General features: G+C 48.7%; 1 protein-coding gene across 7 annotated transcripts in view; it reads left to right on the top strand.

Annotated features, from left to right (window-relative positions):
• The window catches only part of RAB3GAP2 (RAB3 GTPase activating non-catalytic protein subunit 2), a 95,567-nt gene that overhangs the window by 68,077 nt on the left and 4,989 nt on the right, over positions 1-22,501 (top strand). For all 7 annotated transcript variants that reach the window (XR_002336186.2, XM_003130506.6, XM_084979145.1 and 4 more), the window contains 13 exons: positions 923-1,136; positions 1,510-1,607; positions 6,741-6,846; positions 7,835-7,995; positions 9,203-9,431; positions 11,833-12,006; positions 12,105-12,211; positions 14,961-15,027; positions 17,825-17,895; positions 19,790-19,825; positions 21,088-21,162; positions 21,415-21,633; positions 22,410-22,499. Coding sequence is in view for 6 of the 7 variants with exons in the window: in XM_003130506.6 (XP_003130554.3) it covers positions 923-1,136; positions 1,510-1,607; positions 6,741-6,846; positions 7,835-7,995; positions 9,203-9,431; positions 11,833-12,006; positions 12,105-12,211; positions 14,961-15,027; positions 17,825-17,895; positions 19,790-19,825; positions 21,088-21,162; positions 21,415-21,633; positions 22,410-22,499 (1,647 nt within the window). In the remaining variant the exon portion in view is untranslated. The remainder of the gene's footprint in view (positions 1-922; positions 1,137-1,509; positions 1,608-6,740; positions 6,847-7,834; positions 7,996-9,202; positions 9,432-11,832; positions 12,007-12,104; positions 12,212-14,960; positions 15,028-17,824; positions 17,896-19,789; positions 19,826-21,087; positions 21,163-21,414; positions 21,634-22,409; positions 22,500-22,501) is intronic.

The raw sequence follows: 22,501 nt of genomic DNA, 5'->3' as shown, positions 1-22,501 counted from the left end.
AGAGGTCGATTTGGAGCTACAGCTGCCAGGCTACACCACAGCTACAGCAACTCGGGATCCGAGCCGTGTCTGCGACCTACACCACAGCTCACGGCAACGCCAGATCCTTAACTCACTGAACGAGGCCAGGGATTGAACCTGCATCCTCATGGATGCTAGTCAGATTCTTTCCTGCTGAGCCACGATGGGAACTCCAAACTACTCTTGTTTTTGAATGCAGCTTTAATCGTGGAGCATGTCCACGATTAGAAAGTTTTGCTTGTTATAGCTAATTTATGGTCTTTAAAGCGTGTGTGTGTGTGTGTGCTTGTCCCTAATTTAGAAGAATAATAGTAGTATCAGAAGATGTCCTTTCATCTTATAAGGTATCTAAGATAGAAGGTATATGTAAATATATCAAAAATACCTACATTTATAAGGTATATAAAATACTTTGAAGGACTGGCAGATGGTGTCTCTGCAGCCCTCAGAGCCTCATGGAGGAGTTCTCTGAAGATATAGTGAGGACTGGGCTCCACTGCTTTTATTTTGTAGTGTGTATGCTGCTTAATAAATAACTGTTAAATTTCAAATCGTTTTCATTTTTCTCGGAATCACGAGAGTTGGCAGTTGACATCTTTAAAAGTGTTTTCTGATTAAGCAATAATACGTGGTTATTACAATTGAAACATTTTAGAAGAGGACAGAATAAGCTCAAAAACATTCTAAAAATGGTAATTTTACTAATATTTAGTGTTTTAACATGAGTTTATCTAAATGACTTGGTCCCCGTGAACTGAGAGTGAAGTGTTTTAAGCAGAGTACAGCATAGCTGTCACATTCGTTAAAAAGTCATCTCGTGCCCATAGGGCAGCGTGGACGCATCTGGCAGAGTCGTAGAAAGAGATGTGGTCACTCAGAACTTTTCCCCCCTCTTTTTAAGGACTTGGCTGTGTTACTCAGGCTTGATGAGAAAGACCTCCTCAAGCTCCAGGCATTGTTGGAGAAATACAAACAAGAGAACAGCAGGGCTGCTGTCCGCTTCTCTGATGACAAGGATGGCGTGCTGCCTGTCAAAACCTTCCTGGAATATTTAGACTCTGAGAAGGATGTGATCAGCGTGAAGAAGACGGGCGAAGAGGAGTGTGTGGCTTTAGGTAGGTGGGCTGGTAAACTGCTCCTTGGCTCCTCTGTCTTCCAGAAGAGAGCTTCGGAGGAACCTTCAGCAAGCAGCTCCAAGACTCAGCTTGGTTTGAAGTTGATTCACCCAGGAATGTAATGGATGGTTTACAGTCACCCAGAGAGCCTCTGGACAGTAGGCGCTATGTCATAAGGTCTCCATGAGTTAATGACTGTTCTTGGGGGACAGTGTTACCCGTGGACTTTGCTTTGCCTTTGCTTTTGTGAACCGCTGACTTCTCGTCTCTCACATTGTTCGGCTCCTCTGCGATATAGGCTGAAGTTCAGGAAGATCGTTCGTGCAGATGATGAGCAGTCAGTGGTTAATGTGCGTTGTTTTCATTTCCGCAGGCAGCTTCTTTTTCTGGAAGTGTTTGCGTGGAGAGAGCTCCGCAGAGGACATGTGTCGCACGTTGGAGTCGGTGGGACTGAGCCCCCAGCTGCTCTTGGTAAGAGTTCTGGTGGCTGGATGCTCTGCTTCCCCCTCAGTGTCATCCAGGGGGGCCGTCTTTTTCTTACCGTTGTGTTAGCATCATCTAAGGCGTATCTTAGAACATACAGGGACACTTTCTAAAAGTGATCAAGGAAATTTGTAATCACCGCAGTTAGTTGAATCATACTATCTTTTGTTCTCATTCTCTGTAAGTTGTAACCAGTGTATCCCATGGCTGGCCTAAAAGAAATTTCGCTGCTGTGGCACGGGTTCAGTCTCTGGCCTAGGAACTTCTGCATGCCACAGGTGCAACCAAAGGGGAAAAAAAAAAACTAAAATTATTTTTAAGAAACCATCTCTTAAGAGTCTTTATTTGACACATTCCAAATGATTGAACTTTTTTCCTTTGCTGTTTCCAGACAAATATTTCATGTCTAGGTTTTCCAAGTATCTTAAGTATAGTGTGCTTTTTTAAGCAATTTAAAATTAAGTAATTTTTAAAAATCCTACCATGAATCCTGAGTAGAAGGGAGAAGTAGGTAAGAAGGCATTTTCGCTTAAAGCCTATAATCCATCGTCATGAATGGGAAGAGGAGGAGGAACGACTCTTAAAACTAAACAAAACACACGGAGCCCAAGAATTGAAGGAAGAAGATGGAGGTACAATAAGCCCAGTGTTTAAAAAGCCTGCTGGGCTGCTGTGGTCCCAGTGATCGGAGGAAGTGGCAGCCCGCACCCCTGGGCTAGGCTCAGCCGTCCAGCTTCCGGAGGATAAAGCGCAGGGGTCTGTGTCCCAGCAGTAAGGACGCGCTCTGCCCACGTCTGGCTCCTTCCCAGCCAGGCAGTACCAGTGCTGAAACAGACCAGGCACGTTTTTCTGAGGTATTAAATTTCAGACAGGTTTTATGGGGTTTTTTTGCTTTTTAGGGCCACACTTCCAGCATATGGAGTTACCCAGGCTAGGGGTCAAGTCGGAGCTGTAGCTGCCAGCCTACACCACAGCCACAGCAATGCAGGATCCAAGCCGCATCTGCAACCTACATCACAGCTCACAGCAACGCCAAGTCCTTAACCCACTGAGTGAGGCCAGGGATCGAACCTGCGTCCTCATGGATACAGTCAGATTAGTTTCCATTGCACCACAATGGGAACTCCAAATTTCAGATAGGTTTTTTAAAGAGAATAGATTAACTTCTGTTGTATTAAAAGAGTAATAGACTCTCAGGAGTTAGACAGTATAAAAATCATGAATAAAAAGTGATAACACTTTCAGCAAAATTTATTATTAGTGTTATAAAGACACTATTTGAAATGCTCTTCCTATTTTCTGATCAGTTATTTTCTGAAAAGTTTTTTTCTTCTGAAATAGTTTAAACAGTAGTTTTATTGGAATTATGTTCATGGAAAAACTTGGACTTAATGTAGGTTCTATACATTTTTTTAATTTGGAACGATTTCTAGATCTATGATAAGCACAGATAGTGTAATTCACAGGAGACAGCTGATAGTTTTTCCGCAACGTTTAAAACTAATTATCTACATTGGAGTTGTGTCAAGTTTCAGATTCTGTAACATAAAACAGACCCTAGTTTTTAGGAAAGATTAGAAAACGGGGCTCATCCAAAAGACTGACAAAATAGATGTCTTTTACGTAAAGGCAGCAAGGCTACCAGATGGTTTCCTTGCGTTCTGTCTGCCAGCGTTTCCATTGAGTGCAGGATTAGAGCAGGAGGCTGTGAGTGTTACAGGAGAGGATACTTCGCCAACGGCAAAAGCTCATTGGGCGTCAGAAACACCCACCAAGGACCCAGGGGAGTTTCTGTTTCATTCTTAGGTGGACGTTTTAACAAGTCTCTGATACCGCTTGATTAGAGGAAGTCACTAAATTTCTGCTCCAGATTTCTGTTATTCAAGGTCTTTTATTCAAATGTCATCTGATAATATGTCAGACTGTGACATTTATACAATACCAGAATTCACATTTATAATATGCGAATGTATAAGATGGATGTTTACATTAGGCATGAATAATATAATCTGACGTTCTTTGCTGTGATGTTTTGAAAGGCTCTCTTGTCGTCTCTTTTCTCGTCTGGAGATTGGAGCCTTCCATGCACTGCCTTTTACTGTTAGATACGTCTTTGTGTGTTCTCTGAGTATTTGAATTACCTTCTCTGTTCTCCTTTGTGGTTATTTTTCTCCTTTCACCCTTAGTTATTCCTTAAGTTTACGAGAAAAGCTTTCTGTCATTTCTAAGGGATTCTAAAACTCTGTCATTGTGTTCGTACGGCACCTGTGGCTTCCTCTGTTTCACTCGGACCTACACACAGATAAAGCTTAACTGATTTGAAACTTTTCGTGTTTATCAAATGCAAGGACACCCTTTGGCTTATAAGCAAAGATGACCTGGTTGGGCAAGAGGCAGAAGGCAGGGTGGATCGGAGAGACAGGAAGGAGAGGTCAGGGGAAGAACAAGGATTTCTGTGTGTGTGTTTCAGAATTCGCTAAAGGTGGTGGCGGCTGGGGAAGCGGGTGGCTGGGGAAGTAGAAGAGTGCCTCCTGTGACGAGAGAGCAAAGGCATGACATTTAAAGTCTTTAAAGGCAGCTTAAAATAACCCTTTGGGTGGGCCGTCTCTTTGAGCACTCTGAAACTCTGTTGCTGCTGGGGACACGAATCGAGCTTTGAGCAACACTGACCCCACAGCGCGTTTGAAAACCTGGTGCTGCAGCGTGGGTGTAGGCTTCACCCAAGCCGAGGTCCCGTGTTCTGTGTCCAGAGTTCATCGGGGCGCATCTAAGGGCCACTTAGCCGTGAACCCAGAAGAGGAGTCCCAGCAGCCCCCGCCGTTCCCTTTTGCTTTGCTTCCTGGCACGTGTGTGCGCAAAGCACCGAGATGGGGCACCTTCCAGGTGACGCTGGAAGGTCTCTGTGGCTGTGCAGGCAGCCTCTTTCGGCCTGCCTCGCAACCAGAGCAGGTGCTGGGCGAGGTTAAGGGGAAGTGTGGGCGAGAGGCACTGGCCTTGATAAATGGTACATAAGCTTAGTCTGCCTCTCGAGGACGACACAGGAGGCTGTGGAGCAGGTGGCGTGGGCGTGGTCGAACGTCAGTCCACTTCTGTCGCAGCGACAGCTCCCCTCACGGTGCCCCCTCTGCAACACTCTGTGCTCACAAAGGCCTTAGTGGCTTGGCACGTGGTGAGCTCCACACACCCATGAGCATTTACTGCTGTTGGCATTGTCATTGTCTGGGAATACGAGGGCAGATTTGAAAGGACATGCTTGGTTATAAAATATAAAAATGAAGATGGAGTAGAGGGAGGCTGATAGAGGGGGAGACAGGAAAGGGTTAAAAAAAAGGGCCCGGAGTTAAACCCAAAAAAGGTGGAAATAGAGCACTTCGCTTTAAGAAAAGGCGCTTGTGTATTTTCATATTCATAAAATTATGTACATATGTAAATTGAGATGTGCTTGTATACGCATATACACCTGTATAAATTTTTTGAGAGGAAAATGTGTATTAAAATCAGGCAGCTCTAGGTTCATACTTTAGTTTTAACTCGCTGACTGTATGGTGCTAGGTACGTTACTTCTCCTTTTCATTCTCTGTAAAAGCTGAGCAATGAGCCCTGTCACAAGGGGCTCTTAGGATCGAGTGGGGTGACACGCCTGTCGAGTCCTGATGGTCCTTGGGTCATTCATTCTCCAGAGTTAATTTCCTCCACATACTTCTTCAACTTCCTATTCTTAATTTTTTTTTTATTAGAGTGTAGTTGATTTCCAGTGTTGGGTCAGGTTCTGCTGTACCGCATACTGATCCAGTTATACATACATTCTTTTTCTCATACTGTCTTCCATCGTGGTCTATCCCAAGGGATTGCATAGAGTTCCCTGTGCCGTACAGCTGGACCTCATTGCTTATCCACTCCACATGCAGTAGTTTGCATCTACTAACCCCAAACTCCCAGTCCATCCCACTCCCTCCCTCTCCCCGTCAGCAACCACAAGTCTGTTCTCCAAGTCCATGAGTTTGTTTCTTTTCTGTAAATAGGTTAATTTGTGCCATATATTAGATTCCACAAATAAGAGCTATCATATGGTATTTGTTTTTTTCTCTTTCTGACTGACTTCACTTAGTATGAGCATCTCTAGTTCCATCCACGTTGCTGCAAATGGCATTAGTTTGTCCTTTTTGTGGCTGAGTAGTATTCCATTGGGTGTATATACCAGATCTTCTTCATCCAATCATCTGTCGATGGACATTTAGGTTGTTTCCATGTCTTGACTATCGTGGATAGTGCTGCTATGAACGTAGCGGTGCATGGATCTTTTTGAATGAAAGTTTTGTCTGGATAGATGCCCAAGTTTCTACTCTTGATTTTTGAAAATTGTTTGTACTAAAGCATTTAAACTGATAGTCAACCTTTTGTTTTAGAGTTTTAAAAAAAAACCAACATAAAAGCACTGCAGAATTACAAGTGATCAAGGCCTTTGACACACACCAGTACTTACAGGCATGACACCATGCCTTTAAATTTCTCATTAGCCCAGAATTATCTGAGTTCAAATTTTATAAATCTACTTAAGTGTTTTATGTTTAAGTGGATATGCTTGTTCTTAAAAATCACTTCTGTTGATTTAAGAGCTTTTGTTTAAAATCTGTGTCTCATGACTTGTTTAGTGACTTAACAAGTGGGAGTTTGATAGTTGTACATATTCGGTGGCCACTGCCTAGCCCCAGTGTCTTCACACGGCCAAGGCCAGGGCTAGAGCCGCAGCTCCAGGCCTTCCGGTCATGACAGATGGCCCTGTGGCTCCTTGCCAGCCAGCCATGTCCGCAGTCACGTGGTCGTGTCCTTTTTGCTTGATTTGCTCCTTGTTGGAGGCTTGGACTGAAGGGTCGTCCTTAACCCAAAGAAGTGGTGGACACGGGGGAGGGGGGTTTAGATCCCGACAGGTAGCAGAGCATCTCTAAGGTAGAAGGACCCCCCGTTCAGCCCTCGCCCCACATCCTGGCACCAGCAAGCACTTACTTCGGCACCTGAGACTGAGTCCCTTATGCGCACATGCGTGCTCTCTAGAAAAGGGCAAGATCTTGTATTTACGGTAAATGTATTTTTAGACTGAAAAGGATTTGAATCTGATTTCAGTCTCTGCTCCTGAGCGTTTGGCTTTCGAAGGAGAAAGATATTTTGAACAGACCGCAGTCTGTCCGCTGTCTCTACACGATGCTGCACCTTCTGAGCAAGATGAAAGGTAAGCACGCTGTGGGGCGGCCCCTCAGGACGCTGGGCTCCCGCTCCGGGAACGAAGATCAGGGTGGAAGTTCCACGAAAATGGGGAGGGAGGATACTTGCTAACAAAAGGAGACGAGAGTGTACAGAACATTTCACCAGGGAGATCCTTTTGTGTGTTCATAGAAAGCTCTTAATGCATTCAGAGAGTGCTTTCCGAAAACGTAAAATTGTACTTTGCATCAACCTCAAAGACGAGAGGAAGAGTGCATTTTCTTAATGAGTGAATCGAATGGCTTTTGGTGGAGGTAATAGTTTTCCAACTATTTTTGGCACAATGAGAACAGTGCTCTGTTATATTAAAGCATTCAGGAATACTTCTCAGTGACAGTGAGAATATTCCATACAGGGATGCACAGCTGATTCAAAGCAAGGTGACCAGCAGCGTAAATCAATGGACTAGAAGCGTTCTGAAGAAAATAAATGGTAGATTGATTCAGAAACCTACAGATGCATCAGTGTGTATTTAGTGTTTTTCTTTTTTTGTTTTTTAGGGTCGCACCTGCAGCATATGGAGGTTCTCAGGCTAGGGGTCGAATCAGAGCTGTAGCCTCCGGCCTCCACCATATCCACAGCAAACGCAGGATCCAAGCCACATCTCTGACCTACAACACAGCTCATGGCAACGTCAGATCCTTAACCCACTGAGCGAGGCCAGGGATCGAACCTGCATCCTTGTGGATGCTAGGCGGATTCGTTACCCCTGAGCCACAAGGTGAACTTTTTTTTTTTTTTTTTTTTAACATGTGGCCACACCGGTAGCATGTGGAAGTTCCTGGGCCAGGGATTGACGCCGTGGCCACGCTGCAAAGACAATGCTGAATCGTTATGATGCAGGCCACAGGGGGAGTCCAGGGGATTTAGTTTTCATGTTATGCTTAACCTCAGAGGTTGGACAGACAACCCAAGATCCAAGCTACAAGCTTCTTTCCCTTCCCTCTTGCCTGCAGTGGCCATCGAGGAGACCTGGGACTCCCAGTCAGTGTCCCCTTGGTGGCAGCAGATGCGTGCAGCCTGCATCCAGTCTGAGAACAGCGGGGCTGCCCTGCTGTCGGCGCACGTCGGGCACGCCGTGGCCGTGCAGATATCCAACAGCCTGACCGAGAAGAAGGTGAGTGGGCAGGGGGTGGCCGGAAGGGCCCCTCGCCAGTCAGCTCCTCCTGGGCTGCGTTGCCTTCCGTGTTGTGCAGCACCTCGGAGCTGAAATGTGTGTCCAGCAGGTCATCTGTCTCTCGAGGGGTGAGAGGCACCGTTTTTGTTTATTCAGATGACACGCACACTTGAACTTGTTCTCCACGTGGTGGCGGAAGGGGCCAGGCATGGAGTTGGAGAGCGGGGAGCTGCTCTCTGCCCACAGCTGGGGATCCTGGTTCAGTTTCCTGCTCCAAAGGATCTGGGTTAGACGGCGTTGTTTCTGAGGTTTCTTCCAGCTCTGAATACAACTGTATTTGTACCCCTCTTCTAAGCCAAAGTGGTTTTGACAGGTAGCGTTGAATGACTCACCATTTCCCTGTTGACCATTGGCTTTGTGGCTTTTCCTCATCTCTTGAAGACAAAAATTTATTTTAAAAAAGAAGACTAATAGCACTTCTGTCTCATGGTAGAGAAATAATTTTTTCTAGGGGGATATTCCATTACATTGGATAAAACACATAGTTCTGAACAGATTCATGCAACAGTGTCGGTCTCAGTAGTCACGGGTCTGAATTTTTTTTTTTTTTTTTTTTTTTTGTGTGTGTGTTTTTAGGACCGCACCCACAGCATATGGAAGTTCTGGGGCTAGGGATCGAATCGGAGCTACACAACAACGCCAGATCCTTAACCCATTGATCGAGGCCAGGGATCGAACCTACATCCTCATGGGGGCTAGTCAGGTTTGTTTCCGCCGAGCCATGACGGGACCTCCACTGGACTGAATTATTTAATATGACTGGCTTAAGGTGTGTGTGATAGGGAGCAGGAGGAGTTTGAGATGCGCTGGCTTGTGTTGATGAGTGCTTTCTGATGGCCCATCGTGCCTGATGCAGGCAGGGAAAGCTGTGTGCTTGCAGCAGGGTCCTGTGGTCTGTGCCGTGCATGCTGCTGGCAGCAGGGGGCCCCCCAGCAGGGCCCTCGGTCCAGTCCAGACTCCACCGTGTGGCCCTGAGTCTGCGCGTCCAGGCTTGCTCCTGATGCCTCCCCGGTGCAGGCAGAGGACACGGGCCTGGATGTCGCTGTGCGGCCTGTCCTGTCGCCCCATCGGCCGTGAGGCTAGAAGCTCGTTGGGGTTAATGCTGGCCCAGCGTCCGGGCCGCGTCTCAGCGGTGCATTTCCATTAGTTTTCGCAGGTGGGTCTGGGTCCCGACTCGGAGGCGCTCACCGATTCCTGGGAGGCCCTCTCTCTCGACACCGAGTACTGGAAGCTCCTGCTGAAGCAGCTGGAGGACTGCCTCCTGCTCCAGACGCTGCTGCACAGCAGAGTGAACCCCTCAACCGCCAGGGGCTCTTCACTGCAGGCTGAGCCGCTCCCAAGGCTCTCGGTTAAGAAGCTCTTAGAGGGCGGAAGAGGTAACTGGGCTTCCGGGCGTTGGTGTCCCCGTGGCTGTACCTTGATTGTACGGGCTTCTGGGACTTGTTCTTTACAGAAACGACTGAAAGTATAACGACAAAGAAATACACTCAGACTTTAAAAATAAGTAAAAACCAAGTCCCTGTTGTGGCTCAGCAGCTTGAGAACCCGACATGGTGTCCATGAGGACGTGGGTTTGATCCCTGACCTCGATCAGTGGGTTAAGGATCCATCATTGCCATGAGCTGCCGTGTAGGTTGCAGACGCGGCTCCGATCCTGCGTTGCTGTGGCTGTGGTATAGACGGGTGGCTACGGCTCCGATTAGACCCCTAGTCTGGGAACTTCCACGTGAGGCAAGTGTGGCCCTAAAAAGAAAAAATAAATAAATAAATAAATAACCCACGACATACTTCTCCTCAGCTCGTCTTCTCCAAGTCTGGTCCTGTCACTTCCTCGCTCAGGAACTACCAGCTGCTTTAGAAAATTAGCCACGGTTCTCACGATGTGGGCAGATCCTCTTTTTCCAGTTTCGCGTCTGTGTCAGGTCGGCTCTTCCTCCTGCGCGTCAACCGAGAGCCCAGATGACGGTGCGGGAAGGCTGAGCTGCCTGGCCTTTCAAGAGATTTGCCGAAGGGCGGTCCCCTCCCCTCACCAAATACCTTGCTTCGCTTTGGCTGACTTAGTTATTGTCACAAAAATGCTAACATGTAAGGGGTTTACTCTTTTACCTTTAAAATGAACTAATAACAATACTTTCAACATTTTCCGTTTTAATTTCTAAAACCGTGATGCTTGCTAAGTGTCACCTGTAAGCTCAGGGTCCTCGGGCCTGTCCGTAATTTTTACGGGTCTGAGGGACTGAGGTGGAGACGGGGCGGTTCAGTGGAAGCTCTCAGGCTGCCCCCCAGGCACCTTCGGCTTTGAACCCACTCACGTCCACGTCCCGCTCGCCTGTTGCTGGGTGGGAGTTCGGTGAGACCTCTGGGACCCGCGTTTCTGGGGCTCAGTGGTCCAGCTGCTCCCTCTCCTGGCGCCTAAATCCTCCTCGTCTTCGGAGCCCGGCTCAGAGGCTGCCTCCTCCTCCAAGAGCCCGTTCAGGCCCCGCTCCCTGCACACCCCCTTCTCCTCCTGATTCCCGCGAGCTTGGAGCCTCTCTTCCGATGCTCATCACTTCCTCCTGCTCCAGGAGCCTGCGGGTTCCTGTCTTTAGATCGCGCAGGACCATAAGCCTCTCAAGTGTTGACATTTACGTAGACTACTCTCCTCTTAGCAGCCGCTCCGTCAGGCATTTGATACTGGAATGACTGTATTTCTGGGTTCATAAAGACCCAGGCATTTGTAGCTTTTATGTAGTGAACTCGTTTTTTCATTCCTTATAAGACCCGTGAACATTTTAAAAGTATAAACTCTACTCCACGCTGCCCCCTGGTGAAGTGGGAGGAGGCCGTTTTCATATTCCCCTGAGCAGCAGCATCGGGGGCTTGGTTCTGGATGGAAATTGTCAAAGAAGTCAGAGGCCGAACCCAAGAACCTGGACCCCCCAGGACACCGCTCTCATGTATTTCCAGCGATACTTAGGATTTTACTGCGAGGCCTTCTTTTTGTAGAAATGTTTATGTTTGAAGCACACTAGGAGGAAAGACTGGGAGAAAAGGTTTTAGTAAATTATAGAGGGAGGTATTTATTTCAGGTCATGGACAGGACTCTTCATCCTGAAAGCCTTCTTTAATTTATAATTATATTGATGGCTGATCTGTGGTAGAGCTTCATCTTGTTAACTAACTAGAAATTCCATTTAGGCAAAAGGTAGTTGGGTCTTCAGAGGAGTGTTTTGCCCTAAGACGCCCAGACCCGAGACTCCTGCTCGTCAGCCTGGTTTCACTGATGTACAGACGAAAGGGTTGTCAGAACGTCTCCGTGCCTCCCCTGTGTCTGGTGTGGTGCCTCTTCAGATTGTGACATGGAGAGTATTGGCGTGTAGACATGTACGCGTTAATGTCTACCTGCTATTTTATGCGAGTGCAGAGGTGCCCTTAGAGAGCCGCTTGCCCACCTGCCCTCACGGTGCGTGGTGGACGGTCCGATGCAGCAAATTTCATGGCTTTGGGGTCGCTGCCTGGCTTCAAACAAGGTGGCATGTAGGTCTCATCCTGTGGAAATATATTTACTTATTTATTTTTTTGGCTGTGCCCACAGCATAAGTTTCCAGGGCCAGGGATAGAACCCAATAGAACGCACTCCATAGCAGTGACCCAAGCCACAGCACTGACCATGTCGGGTCCTTAACCCGCTGAGCCACCAGGGAACTCCTGGTGTGGAAATTCAGATCCTGCGCTTGTGTGGACTCTTTTTGGGAAATGATGCCAGCTTTCATTTTCCTTCGTGTCTCCAAACTGTAGGTGGCATTGCAGACAGTGTAGCCAAGTGGATATTTAAACAGGACTTAAGTCCTGAAGTTTTAAAATGGGCTAATAAAGAAAGAGATGCAGAAAACCCAGACGAACCCAAAGAAGGTAGCAGCAGAGGTTTATCCGAGATGACGGAGGTGGAGACGGACCTGGGAGCCATACCAGGTAAGACCTGAACCCAGGACAGCAGGAAATGCAGGGCAGGGGCTGGACAGAGCTTTCCTCAGACAAGAGTCCTACGTGCCTCCCCCCATGACTTTCAGACTTGCTGCACTTGGCCTACACGCAGTTCCCCTGCAGCCTGGAGCTGGACGTGCTGCACGCGCACTGCTGCTGGGAGTACGTCGTGCAGTGGAATAAGGATCCCGAGGTACGGCCTGCGTCCCTTCTTTCCCGTTGGTTCTGTTCTGTGCTCACGCCCTCCTTAGGTGGGCCTGTGTCCTGAGACCACTTAGAAGCCCTGGCTTTTTCCCCTTTGGCCTATCTGGGTCCTAGGAGTTGGGCGAGGCCTTTTTCACACGTTCTCTCTCATAATCCCCCCGGGAAACCCATGAAAGGTAGGTGCCATCATTATCCCTGCTCTAGAGGAGAGAAAACGGGCTCAGAGGGGTCCGCTTCCATGCCTGAGATTCCAGGTTCACGGCTAATCTGCAGTCGGGCCAGGAGGCAGGCTTCGGTTTCTCTGCGTCTAAGCCAGTGCGGGTCGCCCTACTCTGGGTCGAGTCGTAAGGAGTAGGTTGTTTCTGTCCTTTGGAATTTCTGCGTGAGGTAGCACCCACTTAACAGAAGATTCTTCATATTGTCGTCCTGATAAGAGCCAGAGTAAAGACCCCAACGCCAGCCTGGCTCTTGCGTGGGCATCATTTTCTGCTCCTTTGGGCGGGCAGGAGGCCTGGGCTGGCGCAGTCCTGACAGGTGTCTGGGTCTGGACCAGTCACTGAATCACAACCTTTTTTTTTTTCTTCTTTCCACCTCCTTTTTAATGATGGTGCCAATCCTTCGGAAATGACACCAGGTTAAAATAAGATGTAAAAACACAGGACATGTATTTCTTTTTGCTGGTACAGCCCTTGATGCAGGCCGCCCTGGTGCTCCAGTAAATTAACCTTCTCGAATCCAAATTCTTTGCTTTATTGTCCTTCTATCTGGTTGTCCTTTTGAAGAAGGACCTCACTGATGAACGAATTCACACATGTATTAATGGTAATGACATTTTTACTTCCTCTAAAGAAAAAAAAAGTCATTACTGTGTAATGCCTGACGTATTAAAGGAAGACATTATAAAAGCAAGCGCTTGAAGCAAACGAATGTTCTTTGATCAATTAAAGTTTGACCAAAAAGTGATTTTAGGGCAGGGGACCCTCCAGCCATCCCCTTCAGGTGACTGCCCTGCTCCTGAGTGGCGGTCGTAGTTAGGCTCCCGCCTCACAGGGATGCTTTTCCTACTGGAGAAAGGGATGCTAGGACTAGAACAAAGACACGACAATTCCTAAAATATGAACAAATTATTTCCAGAGTCAAGTCTAAGAAAGTGATATTTAAGGAAAAAAAGCTCTGTTGTACACCCTTCATTTCTCACCGAAGGCATTTGCATGGTAGACACAGACGGCGCGGCGTCCTAGCCCCATCGCTACAGGCCGTGTGACATTTGGGAACTTTTCTGAGCCCATTGTTCCCAGTTTGCTCCTTAAGCGAACGAGGGCTCCAGCAGTAGCTCTCGAAGGGCTCTAGCAGCAGAGAAAATGCACGCATGGGGCCTGACGTTTTGATTGGCCTTGTCATTGTCGCTTATTAAAATTGTTTACATTTAAGATAAGTGGCCTTTTTTTTTTTTCCCTTTCTTTCTTTTTTCTTTTTGTCGTTTTGTTGTGTTTCTTTTTTTGCCACTCTGCAGCACATGGAGTTCCCCAGGCCAGGGATCGAATCCGAGCCACAGCTGCGGCAGTGCCGGATCCTTTAACTTCACGGCGCCAGGGATCAGACCTGCGTCCTGCAGAGATGGCACTGATCCTGTTGTGCCACAGCAGGAAACCCTGCCCTTTTTCTTTTTTGTTTTTTCCCTGTTAAATACTCATCTCCTTGCCCCGTCCAATAACCCCTGTCCCACTTCCCCCATGTTACGCACACCGCTTGATGAGGCTCAGAACGGTTGCAGTGTTCACGTGGTGATGGTTGTCTTTGTACAGGCCTCACGTTTATTTAGCCAAGACCCGAAGAACATGCCATCAGTTTTACATACCGTGTCTGAGGTTTAATGTGTAAACCACCCCGCTTAGAGAGAGGTGAATTTCCAGCATCCCCCCGATAGCCTACTTCCTTTCACTTCTTTCACGTTTTCTGCTCGGCACTCAAGGCCAACAACCTGTAGCACATTCACTTCCTGAATCTGTTGTCCAGCTCCCTCGCTAGGACAGAGCTTCAGTGAGGGCCAGGATTTGGGTCTGTTTTGTTCATTTCTGTAATTCTGGTGCCTCGGGCAGCCTGGTGCATAGTACTTACTCAATTAATATTTGTTGAAGGATGAATGATATTTGCAAAGAAAGTAAACCTATTTTATTTATTTTTTTTGTCTTTTTAGGCTTGCACCTGGGACATATGGACATTCCCAGGCTAGGGGTCAAATCGGAGCTGTAGCCACCAGCCTACACCACAGCCGTAGCAACGTGGGATCCATGCCAACTCTGCGACCTACACCACACCTCACGGCGATGTCGGGTCCGTAACCCACTGAGCGAGGCCACGGATCAAACCTGCATCCTCATGGATCCTAGTTGGGTTCGTTATCACCGAGCCATGACGGGAACGCCGAACATAAACCCATCGTTTTCATATCTGTGTGAAATTCAGGGGTTAGAGAGAACACTGCTGTAATGGACAAACCACAGTAAGTTCTGAATCCAGATGTCTAGGAATCAGTCGTTATGTAGATACGGTACATTGAAGAGAGACCATTAACACGACCTTATGAAAAATCCCGTCTTACCTGATCATCCCATGCTCTTATTGTAACATTCCTGGGTAGCTTCACGGAGAAGTTGATGTAAGAAGTCTCCGTTCTTATTCGAAATGCCTATGAAATGATACCTCTTTTTTCTCTCCTTTTGCTCCCTCTATGTAAGGAAGCACGTTTTTTCGTTAGGTCGATAGAGCACCTGAAGCACATTCTCAATGCCCATGTTCAGAATGGTAAGTGAGCAGACGGTAAAAACTTAACTGCCGGGTTCAGGAGAGCCAAGTCTCTCTAAATTCCGATTCTCTTAAGCTTTTATCTGATGATCCTGCCGCCTAGCACACTGCTGTGTTTTGCTCTATGCAAAGTCCTGGCTGTGGGGCTTTTCGGTTTTGTTGTGTTTTTGTCTTTTTAGGGCCCCACCCGCAGCATGTGGACTTTTCCGGGCCAGGGGTCGAATCGGAGCTGGAGCTGCTGGCCTACACCACAGCCACAGCAACGCAGGATCCATACCCCACTGAGCGAGGCCGGGGATTGAGCCTGCATCCTCGTGGTTACTAGTCAGGTTCATTTCCACTGAGCCATGGCAGGAACTCCCAGTACTGGCTGTTTTGACTGCTTGGGAAAATGCTCAATGGAAAGGGGGTGGGGGCTGGATGAGCAGCTCCCCCCCACCCCCCACCCCATCACTTCCCCTGCTGCGCGGAGGGCTGTTCCCAGGTCTAAGGAAGGGGAAGATTGGGCGCGAATTGCTGGTTCCCTCTGTAGTTCCACGTGGATGAGCAAAGACAATGGGCCGCTCAGGGCTAATTCCTGAGGAAGAAGTTAGGTCCCCAAAGCCTAGTAGTACTGTACCCTAAAAACAACTAGGTGCTTTTTTAAAAAATCGATAACCTAAATTTGTTTCATCTTTTTACAGAGTGATCCTCTGCATCAGTATTGTCTTAAAAATTTTACTGCTGTGCCGTGGGTTTAGTGTTGGGTTGGTTTCTGCTGCACGGCAGAGCGATGGGTTGTGTGCGCAGTCTTTCTCGTAGTCGTTTCCATGCGGTTTGTTCCAGGGCCTTGAGTCTGGTTCCCTGTGCTGCACGGGAGGACCTTGTCCTTTGTCTGTCTCGTGGATGGTACTTGGTATCTACTAGTCCCGAATTCCGAATTACCCTCCCTCCCTGTGCTGCTCTCACTAAATAGGAATACCCTCCATGGGCTGGCGCCTGCGGATGTCTCCTTGGAGAAAATGTCACACATCATTGTAGGAAGATTGTAACCAGGTTGCTGGTTCCATTTAATAGATGGATGAGTTTCCCCCTAAGAATTAATCAGGGAGCCCAGGACTAGGCTAGTCAGATACTAAACTAGGAATTGAGTAAGATCCTGAGTGGTGGGACTAGGTTTGGGGCCAGATGAGGGGAGGTGTCGCCTTTCTGTCTGTGTGAGAAATTCTAGAGCCGTCACTTCCTCCTTCCCCTGGAGCACTTCCTGCAGGTGGTCTGAGGTCAGATGGCAGCGATTTTAAGATGTTGCATTTTACATGGAGAGAACTTGAAATTTATTTACTTTCATTTTTTGGCTTTTTTTTTTTTTTTTTTTTTATCTTTTTAGGGCCATACCTTCAGCATATGGAGGTTCCCAGGATAGCGGTCAAATCAGAGCTGCAGCTGCTGGCCTACACCACAGCCACAGCAATTCAGGATCCGAGCCCTGTCTGCAGCCTATACCACAGCTCATGGCAACGCTGAATCCTTAACCCACTAAGTGAGGTCAGGGATCGAACCCTCATCCTCATGGATACTAGTCAAGTTTGTTATCGCTGTGCCACAATGGGAACTCCCTGAAATGTATTTTATGTATTCATCTTTTATCTCTTATGTTCTTCCAAGGAGGGAAAAAAGGATTTAGAGCCACTCATGTGGAAAATGTGCTCTCTAGAGTATTCTGTCCTTAAGGATAAAACCAAGTGACTCGTGGCTGTCAGGCTAGTATTTCTTCAAGTTGGATACTGTCCCTAGCTGGCACGTTGCATTCGCTTCCTGGCTTCTGTGCATTCTCCTCAGGACCCCCCTCCCAGATACAGAAGCAGCTGTGTGGGTCATACACACAGCCTGTGAAATGCCATGTTTACGCTGCCTCGTTGACGGCTGTTTCAGAAAGTTTAGTGCCACAGTTTACTGCATATGGACATATAAAGCCCAGCTTGTTTGGTTTTTTTTCCTTTCTTTTTTTTTTTTTTTACAGCCACACCTGTAAAAAACATATGAAAGTTCCTGGGCCAGGGATGGAATCGGAGCTGCAGCTGCAGGCCTACACCGCAGCCACAGCAACGCCAGATCCTTAACCCACTGAGCGAGGCCGGGGATCACACCCGCATCCTCATGGAGACCACATCAGGTTCTTAACGTGCTGAGCCACAACGGGAACTCCTGGGGGTTTTTTTTAGTACTTTTTTATGTATCGCTTTATTTGGTGGTTACAAATGAGAAAAATCCGTTGGGGTTGTTTGCAGTGTTTGGCTGTTAACCCAGAGCTGTTCTTGACATTCTCGTGCATGTTTTGTACGTGTTTCTGCAGTGAAATTGCTGGGTCACACGGTAGACATCCTTAGCTCAGGGAGATACTGCCGTGCGGTTCCTCAAGGGGTTTTGCCAATTGATGATCCCAGCGCCGTGTTAAGAGCGTCCCCCTGTTTCCACATCCTCGCCAGCGCTTGGTATCGTCACGTAAAACATTTCAGCCTCGCTGTTGGTTCTGTGGGGATAACTCTGTGTGGTTTTAATTTCTCTTTCCTTCCGAACTAGGGACGTGATCTTTTCTTGTGCCGATTGGGGCCATGTGGGTGTATCTTCTCACGCCGCCTGGTTCTGATTCTTATTAAAGATAAGGATCTGTATTAATTTTATTAATAGTATATCAGATATAAGAAGTAGCATCTAATGGAATAGCCCGGATAGTTTTATTTGCTTAAGGAGGACAGCAGTCTGTTAGGTGTGGTGGAAGGGCAGCTGCATAAGCCCTGTGCTTGTCCTTGCTCTGCAGGCATCGCCCTGATGATGTGGAATACCTTCTTAGTCAAACGGTTCTCTGCCGCTACGTACCTCGTGGATAAGGTAAGGTCATGTCTGTGGGTGTGTGTGTGTGCCTGCCTTTCTAGGGCCGCACCTGCGGCATAGGGAGGTTCCCAGGCTAGGGGTCCAATCGGAGCTGTAGCTGCCAGCCTACACCACGGCCACAGCAACACCAGATCCAAGCCCCATCCATGACCTACACCACAGTTCACGGCAACGCAGGATCCTTAACCCACTGAGGGAGGCCAGGGATCAAACCCACATCCTCACGGACACTGTGTCGGGTTCTTAACCTGCTGAGCCACAACAGGACCTCCAACCACATGTTCTTTGAAGTGTCCAGTGACAGACAGTCCTAAACCACAAACAGCACTACAGCTCAGAGCCACTGTAGGCCACGGCTCCTCCAGAAAATGCCTTGACCCCACTGGTAACATGTTTTTCGAGTCACATCTGCTCTTTGCTGCGCGTGCGTCCTCCTCACCCGCTCCCCTGCTTCCTCTTGACGCTCACTCCGTCCGGCCCGCAGGCTGTTCTCTGCAGCGTCACCTCTCGCCACCCTCCTGCGAGAAGGACGACACAGGCAGAGAGCCTTTTCTGTGCGGGTTGCTGTGAGCCCATCTGCAGCAGTCTGCGTCCACTCCCAGCCGGGAGTGGGGCTTCAGCAGTCCTGGGACAGGAAGCAGAGGTTTTGATCAGTTCATTCAATGAGTAGTTTATGATAAGCATCTCTTATGTGCCAAGAACTCTGCTGGGTTCTGTGGTTGCAGAGGTAACAGTCACAGCTCCTGCCCTCAAGGAACCGCGTCAGCAGGACGCCAGTCAGACAGCAGGCTGCTTCGGGGGACTCAGAAGAGGATGAAGTGGCAAGACAGGGAGGGCTGGAGGGCTGAATTTTGGAGGGTGGGTACGTATGAATCAGTAAGAAGCAGGTGAGAAAAGACTCTACTCCAGCAAGAAGCCCTGGAGATGGGAGGCAGCACGTTCGATTCCGAGCTGCACGTAGCTTCCGATGGTCGAAGAAGAGGGAGGAGCAGGGGGCCGACCGAGGCGAATTTCCTGTGCGGGTGGTGGGTCTGGGGTTTCCAGTGTGTGCCAGCTACTCAGCTTAGGGCCTGGCTCAGCTGCTGAGGGCGCAGTAAATATAGCCGTTCTTTTATCTCATGCATCAGGGCGGTTTTCATGAGAGGAACGACATGTTCAGCCAGTTCTGGCAAGAGGGTGGAAAGCATGTTGGCGTGGGGGTGGCTGAGCCTGGCGGTTTGAAGGCAGTGATCCCAGCGAGAGCTCGGGAGGAAGGGTCCTTCGTCCTTCCCTGTGGCTGTTTCCTGGGACTCGCCGTATCAAGCAGTGTCCCCGAAGGGCGGAGCTCTTACCTCCCATCTGTGACCCCCCCCCCCCCCCCCCCCCGCCGTGTGATGTACCAAGTCGGCTGTTACTAGTGACTTCCTAAGCAAGCACATCAGCCGATTTCCTGGGCTGCGAATATAACGTCTGTCTGCTTTAGGTCATTTTTGCTTCTTTCTGGCCATTTAAAATTATCATGCATCTTTATCCTAGCTGCTCCTTTATTCGTAGCCTTGCATTTGGATCTAGATTTTAAGGCAACCCAGTTATTTGGTGATGCAAAGTGGGAGCCAGAGAGTTGGAGTTTTTCTTACTGAATACTTCAAAAATAAGTATTTTTGGAAAGGAGTATTTGTGAGCCCAATGTGACATATGTTTTGTAATATATTTTTAAGTTCCACCGGAAAATTAACTGCTTTGTGTTTAAATGAGCCGAGCCAGCATCTAATCAATGAGATTAGGCCTGCATTCATTTACGGCTGCATTTATATCTTTATAGTTTGGTTACTTTTTACTTCCTGCACCAGAACAATGCCTTTTGACTTAAATTATTAAACAAATAACAGCGTTCTGTGTCCTTTTGCCTTAGGTTGGGAAGTCACCCAAGGACAGGCTGTGCCGAAGGGTAAGTGGGCTCCACGTGACCAGACCACTTGCTGGTCCTGCACTTTGCGCTGCACCTTCTCACCTGGGGGTGAACTTTGTCTCTTAACATTTTGATGAGGTATCGGGAGATAAGAAAGACGGAAAAAAAGTACTCTGTTGATAAGGAGCTGATCACGAACTCTGGCCCAGTTTCCTTTGGCTTTCCGGGCTGTCAGAGTGGAAGTGTGCACACTGGGTCCAACAAAACGTCTTCCCCTTTGGACCGAGGGCGGGACGATCACGTGTGGCAGGCACTGCCGGGGACCTTTGCTGTACCTCAGATGGGAAGTTTAGAAGGGATCAGACTAAGAGTCACAGGAGGAGTGAATTTGATCTCCCTTTACATAGTCACTGTGGTGTAGACGGTCTTAAAGCATGTTCTGGTCCGTGGATGGCCCAGACCTGTATTTGAGGCCGGTGATTAACAGTGCCAGCTTTTGCTCAGAACTTTGAAATGCTCTTATTACCAGTATCTCAAGGAATGTTGGGACACAGGGTTCCAGCCACTGTAGACCCTTAGTCCTGAGAAATCTCCATCGGTGCTCTGGAGAGCGGCCCCGTGACTACCATTCATACGAGTGTGGGCACACACACTCACACACACATGCACCCACACATGTATACTCACACACATACACACACTCTGAACTACCTGAGGATGAAGGACTTAGGGACAGGAGGGTTGCTGGTTGAAAACGCCTGCGTGTGCGCAGTGGCCCCTTGGCCGGGCCCTCGGAATCGGGTCACAGAGGACCTGTTCCCACAGCATCAGCCTGGTGCTTCATTCGCCGGCTCGGGGACCCTAGTTTTATTCAGAGGGTTCGGTTCAGTCCCTAAGAGACGCTCTGAAACCAGACCTGATGTTTGCTCACGCCTTCCGGGCCAGACTCTGCTGTGCCAGCCTTGCCACGGGCCGTGATTATTTGGTGAGCAGATGCTTAACGAGCTGGCTGGGGAGCAGGAGTGCCACCTGCCACCCCGGGCCGCTGATGACACCACTACAGAAAGACACTCCATTTTTAAACGTTGAGGGTAGAACTGTCTTTTTTAAAGCCCAATTTTCAAATTAGTTTATCTAAAAAAGGGATTTAAAGATGTCCTGGGCCTTCTTAATTTTAAAATTCTTGCCCGTCTACTCAGTGTAGAGCGTCAGTCGAGGAGGTGCGTTGTGTTCTGTTTATTTTTCTGATGAAAACGGGCAGTCTTGCTGCCGGGGCTAACTGTGTCCCTCTCTGAGCACAGGATGTGGGGATGAGTGACACGGCCATGGCATCTTTCCTGAGCTCCTGCTGGGATCTGCTTCAGACTTTAATGGAGGTAAAAGAGGTGTATTTTCATTCTGAACTCTCCTTAAGCAACTATTTTGGAAGTCATTGGACTTAGGAAAGAACTAGCAAAAGAATTTTTTCACCTCCTCGAAGTTTTTGACTTAAGCCTAAAAAATAGTGATGTTTCTGTTTTATGTTCTTTTACAATTATGATCTGGGGTGGGGAGAAAGAAGGGTTTGTACTTCACTGCTGCCAAGAAGCTTGGGAAGGCTCGTGCCAGCCTGGGTCCCCTCCACACAGGCCGACGTCAGCAGGGATGAGATGCCAGTGCCCGTGCTGGACACAGAGGACGCCTGGCTGGCCGTGGAAGGGCCCACCTCCATCGTGGAGCTGGCCCTGGACCAGAAGCCCGTCCACTACCCGCTGGTGGAGCACCACTCGGTCCTGTGCGCTGTGCTGTGCGCCATCACGCGCTTCTCTCTCAAGGCCGTGAAGCCACTGTCCCTTTTCGACAGCAAGGTAACCCTCAGGGGCTCCAGGGCCTCTGGGAGCCGAGGGCCCAGCAGGCGCATTTCGTGCCATCCTTTGGGATGGTCTAGGGTTCGGGGGGGGGAGGGGGCAGGGTCCCCCTGGTGCTTGGCAGGTCCTCTGTTCTCCTGGCTCACCCTGGCTCCCGGCGCCCCTCCACTCTGCCCTGCCCTCTCGGGGGCCCCCTCTCCCTCCTGAGGAGGGTCTCCAGGCCGGCCCTGTCCCCCTCCCCGCCCCGGCTCTGCTGTTACCCAAAGCATCTCCCTCCCCCCACCACGCACCAGGGACAGGGTCCCTGAGGAAGCTCCCAGGAGGAGGCTGGCTGCCCTGTACTCTAGGGAGTGGCTGTAAGCAGTAAGGAGTAGTACTCTGAGCTGTTACTGTTCACAGACAAAAAAAATCAAATCATGAGTTATGTCTGATTAAATTATTTTGTCTTTTTTGTCTTTTCAGGGCCGCACCCAAGGCATATGGAGGTTGCCAGGCTAGGGGTTGAATTGGAGCTACAGCTGCCGGCCTACGCCACAGCCATAGCAACACGGGATCTAGGCTGCGTCTGCGACCTGCACCGCAGCTCACGGCAACGCCGGATCCTTAACCCTCTGAGCGAGGCCAGGCATCGAACCCCCAACCTCATGGTTCCTGGTCGGATTCGTTCCCACTGCACCAGGACAGGAACTCCAGTGACATAATTTCTTGTATCTTTCTCCCTCCACCCCAGGAATCATCCAGCTCATCAGTTGTCTTGGTCTCTTCTTTCTCTTCAGGGGAAAAACGCATTTTTCAAAGACCTAACGTCAATTCAGTTATTACCTAGTGGGGAAATGGACCCAAATTTTATTTCCATACGACAACAGGT

This window comes from Sus scrofa, chromosome 10 (assembly GCF_054392235.1).
Source record: "Sus scrofa isolate SSC_HxYL_T2T_F1_AM1 chromosome 10, Sscrofa_HxYL_maternal_Yorkshire_Landrace_v2.0, whole genome shotgun sequence".
Classification (NCBI taxonomy): Eukaryota; Metazoa; Chordata; class Mammalia; order Artiodactyla; family Suidae; genus Sus; species Sus scrofa.
The sequence above is the reverse complement of the archived record's forward strand: the minus strand, read 5'-3'. Positions and strand labels throughout refer to the sequence as shown.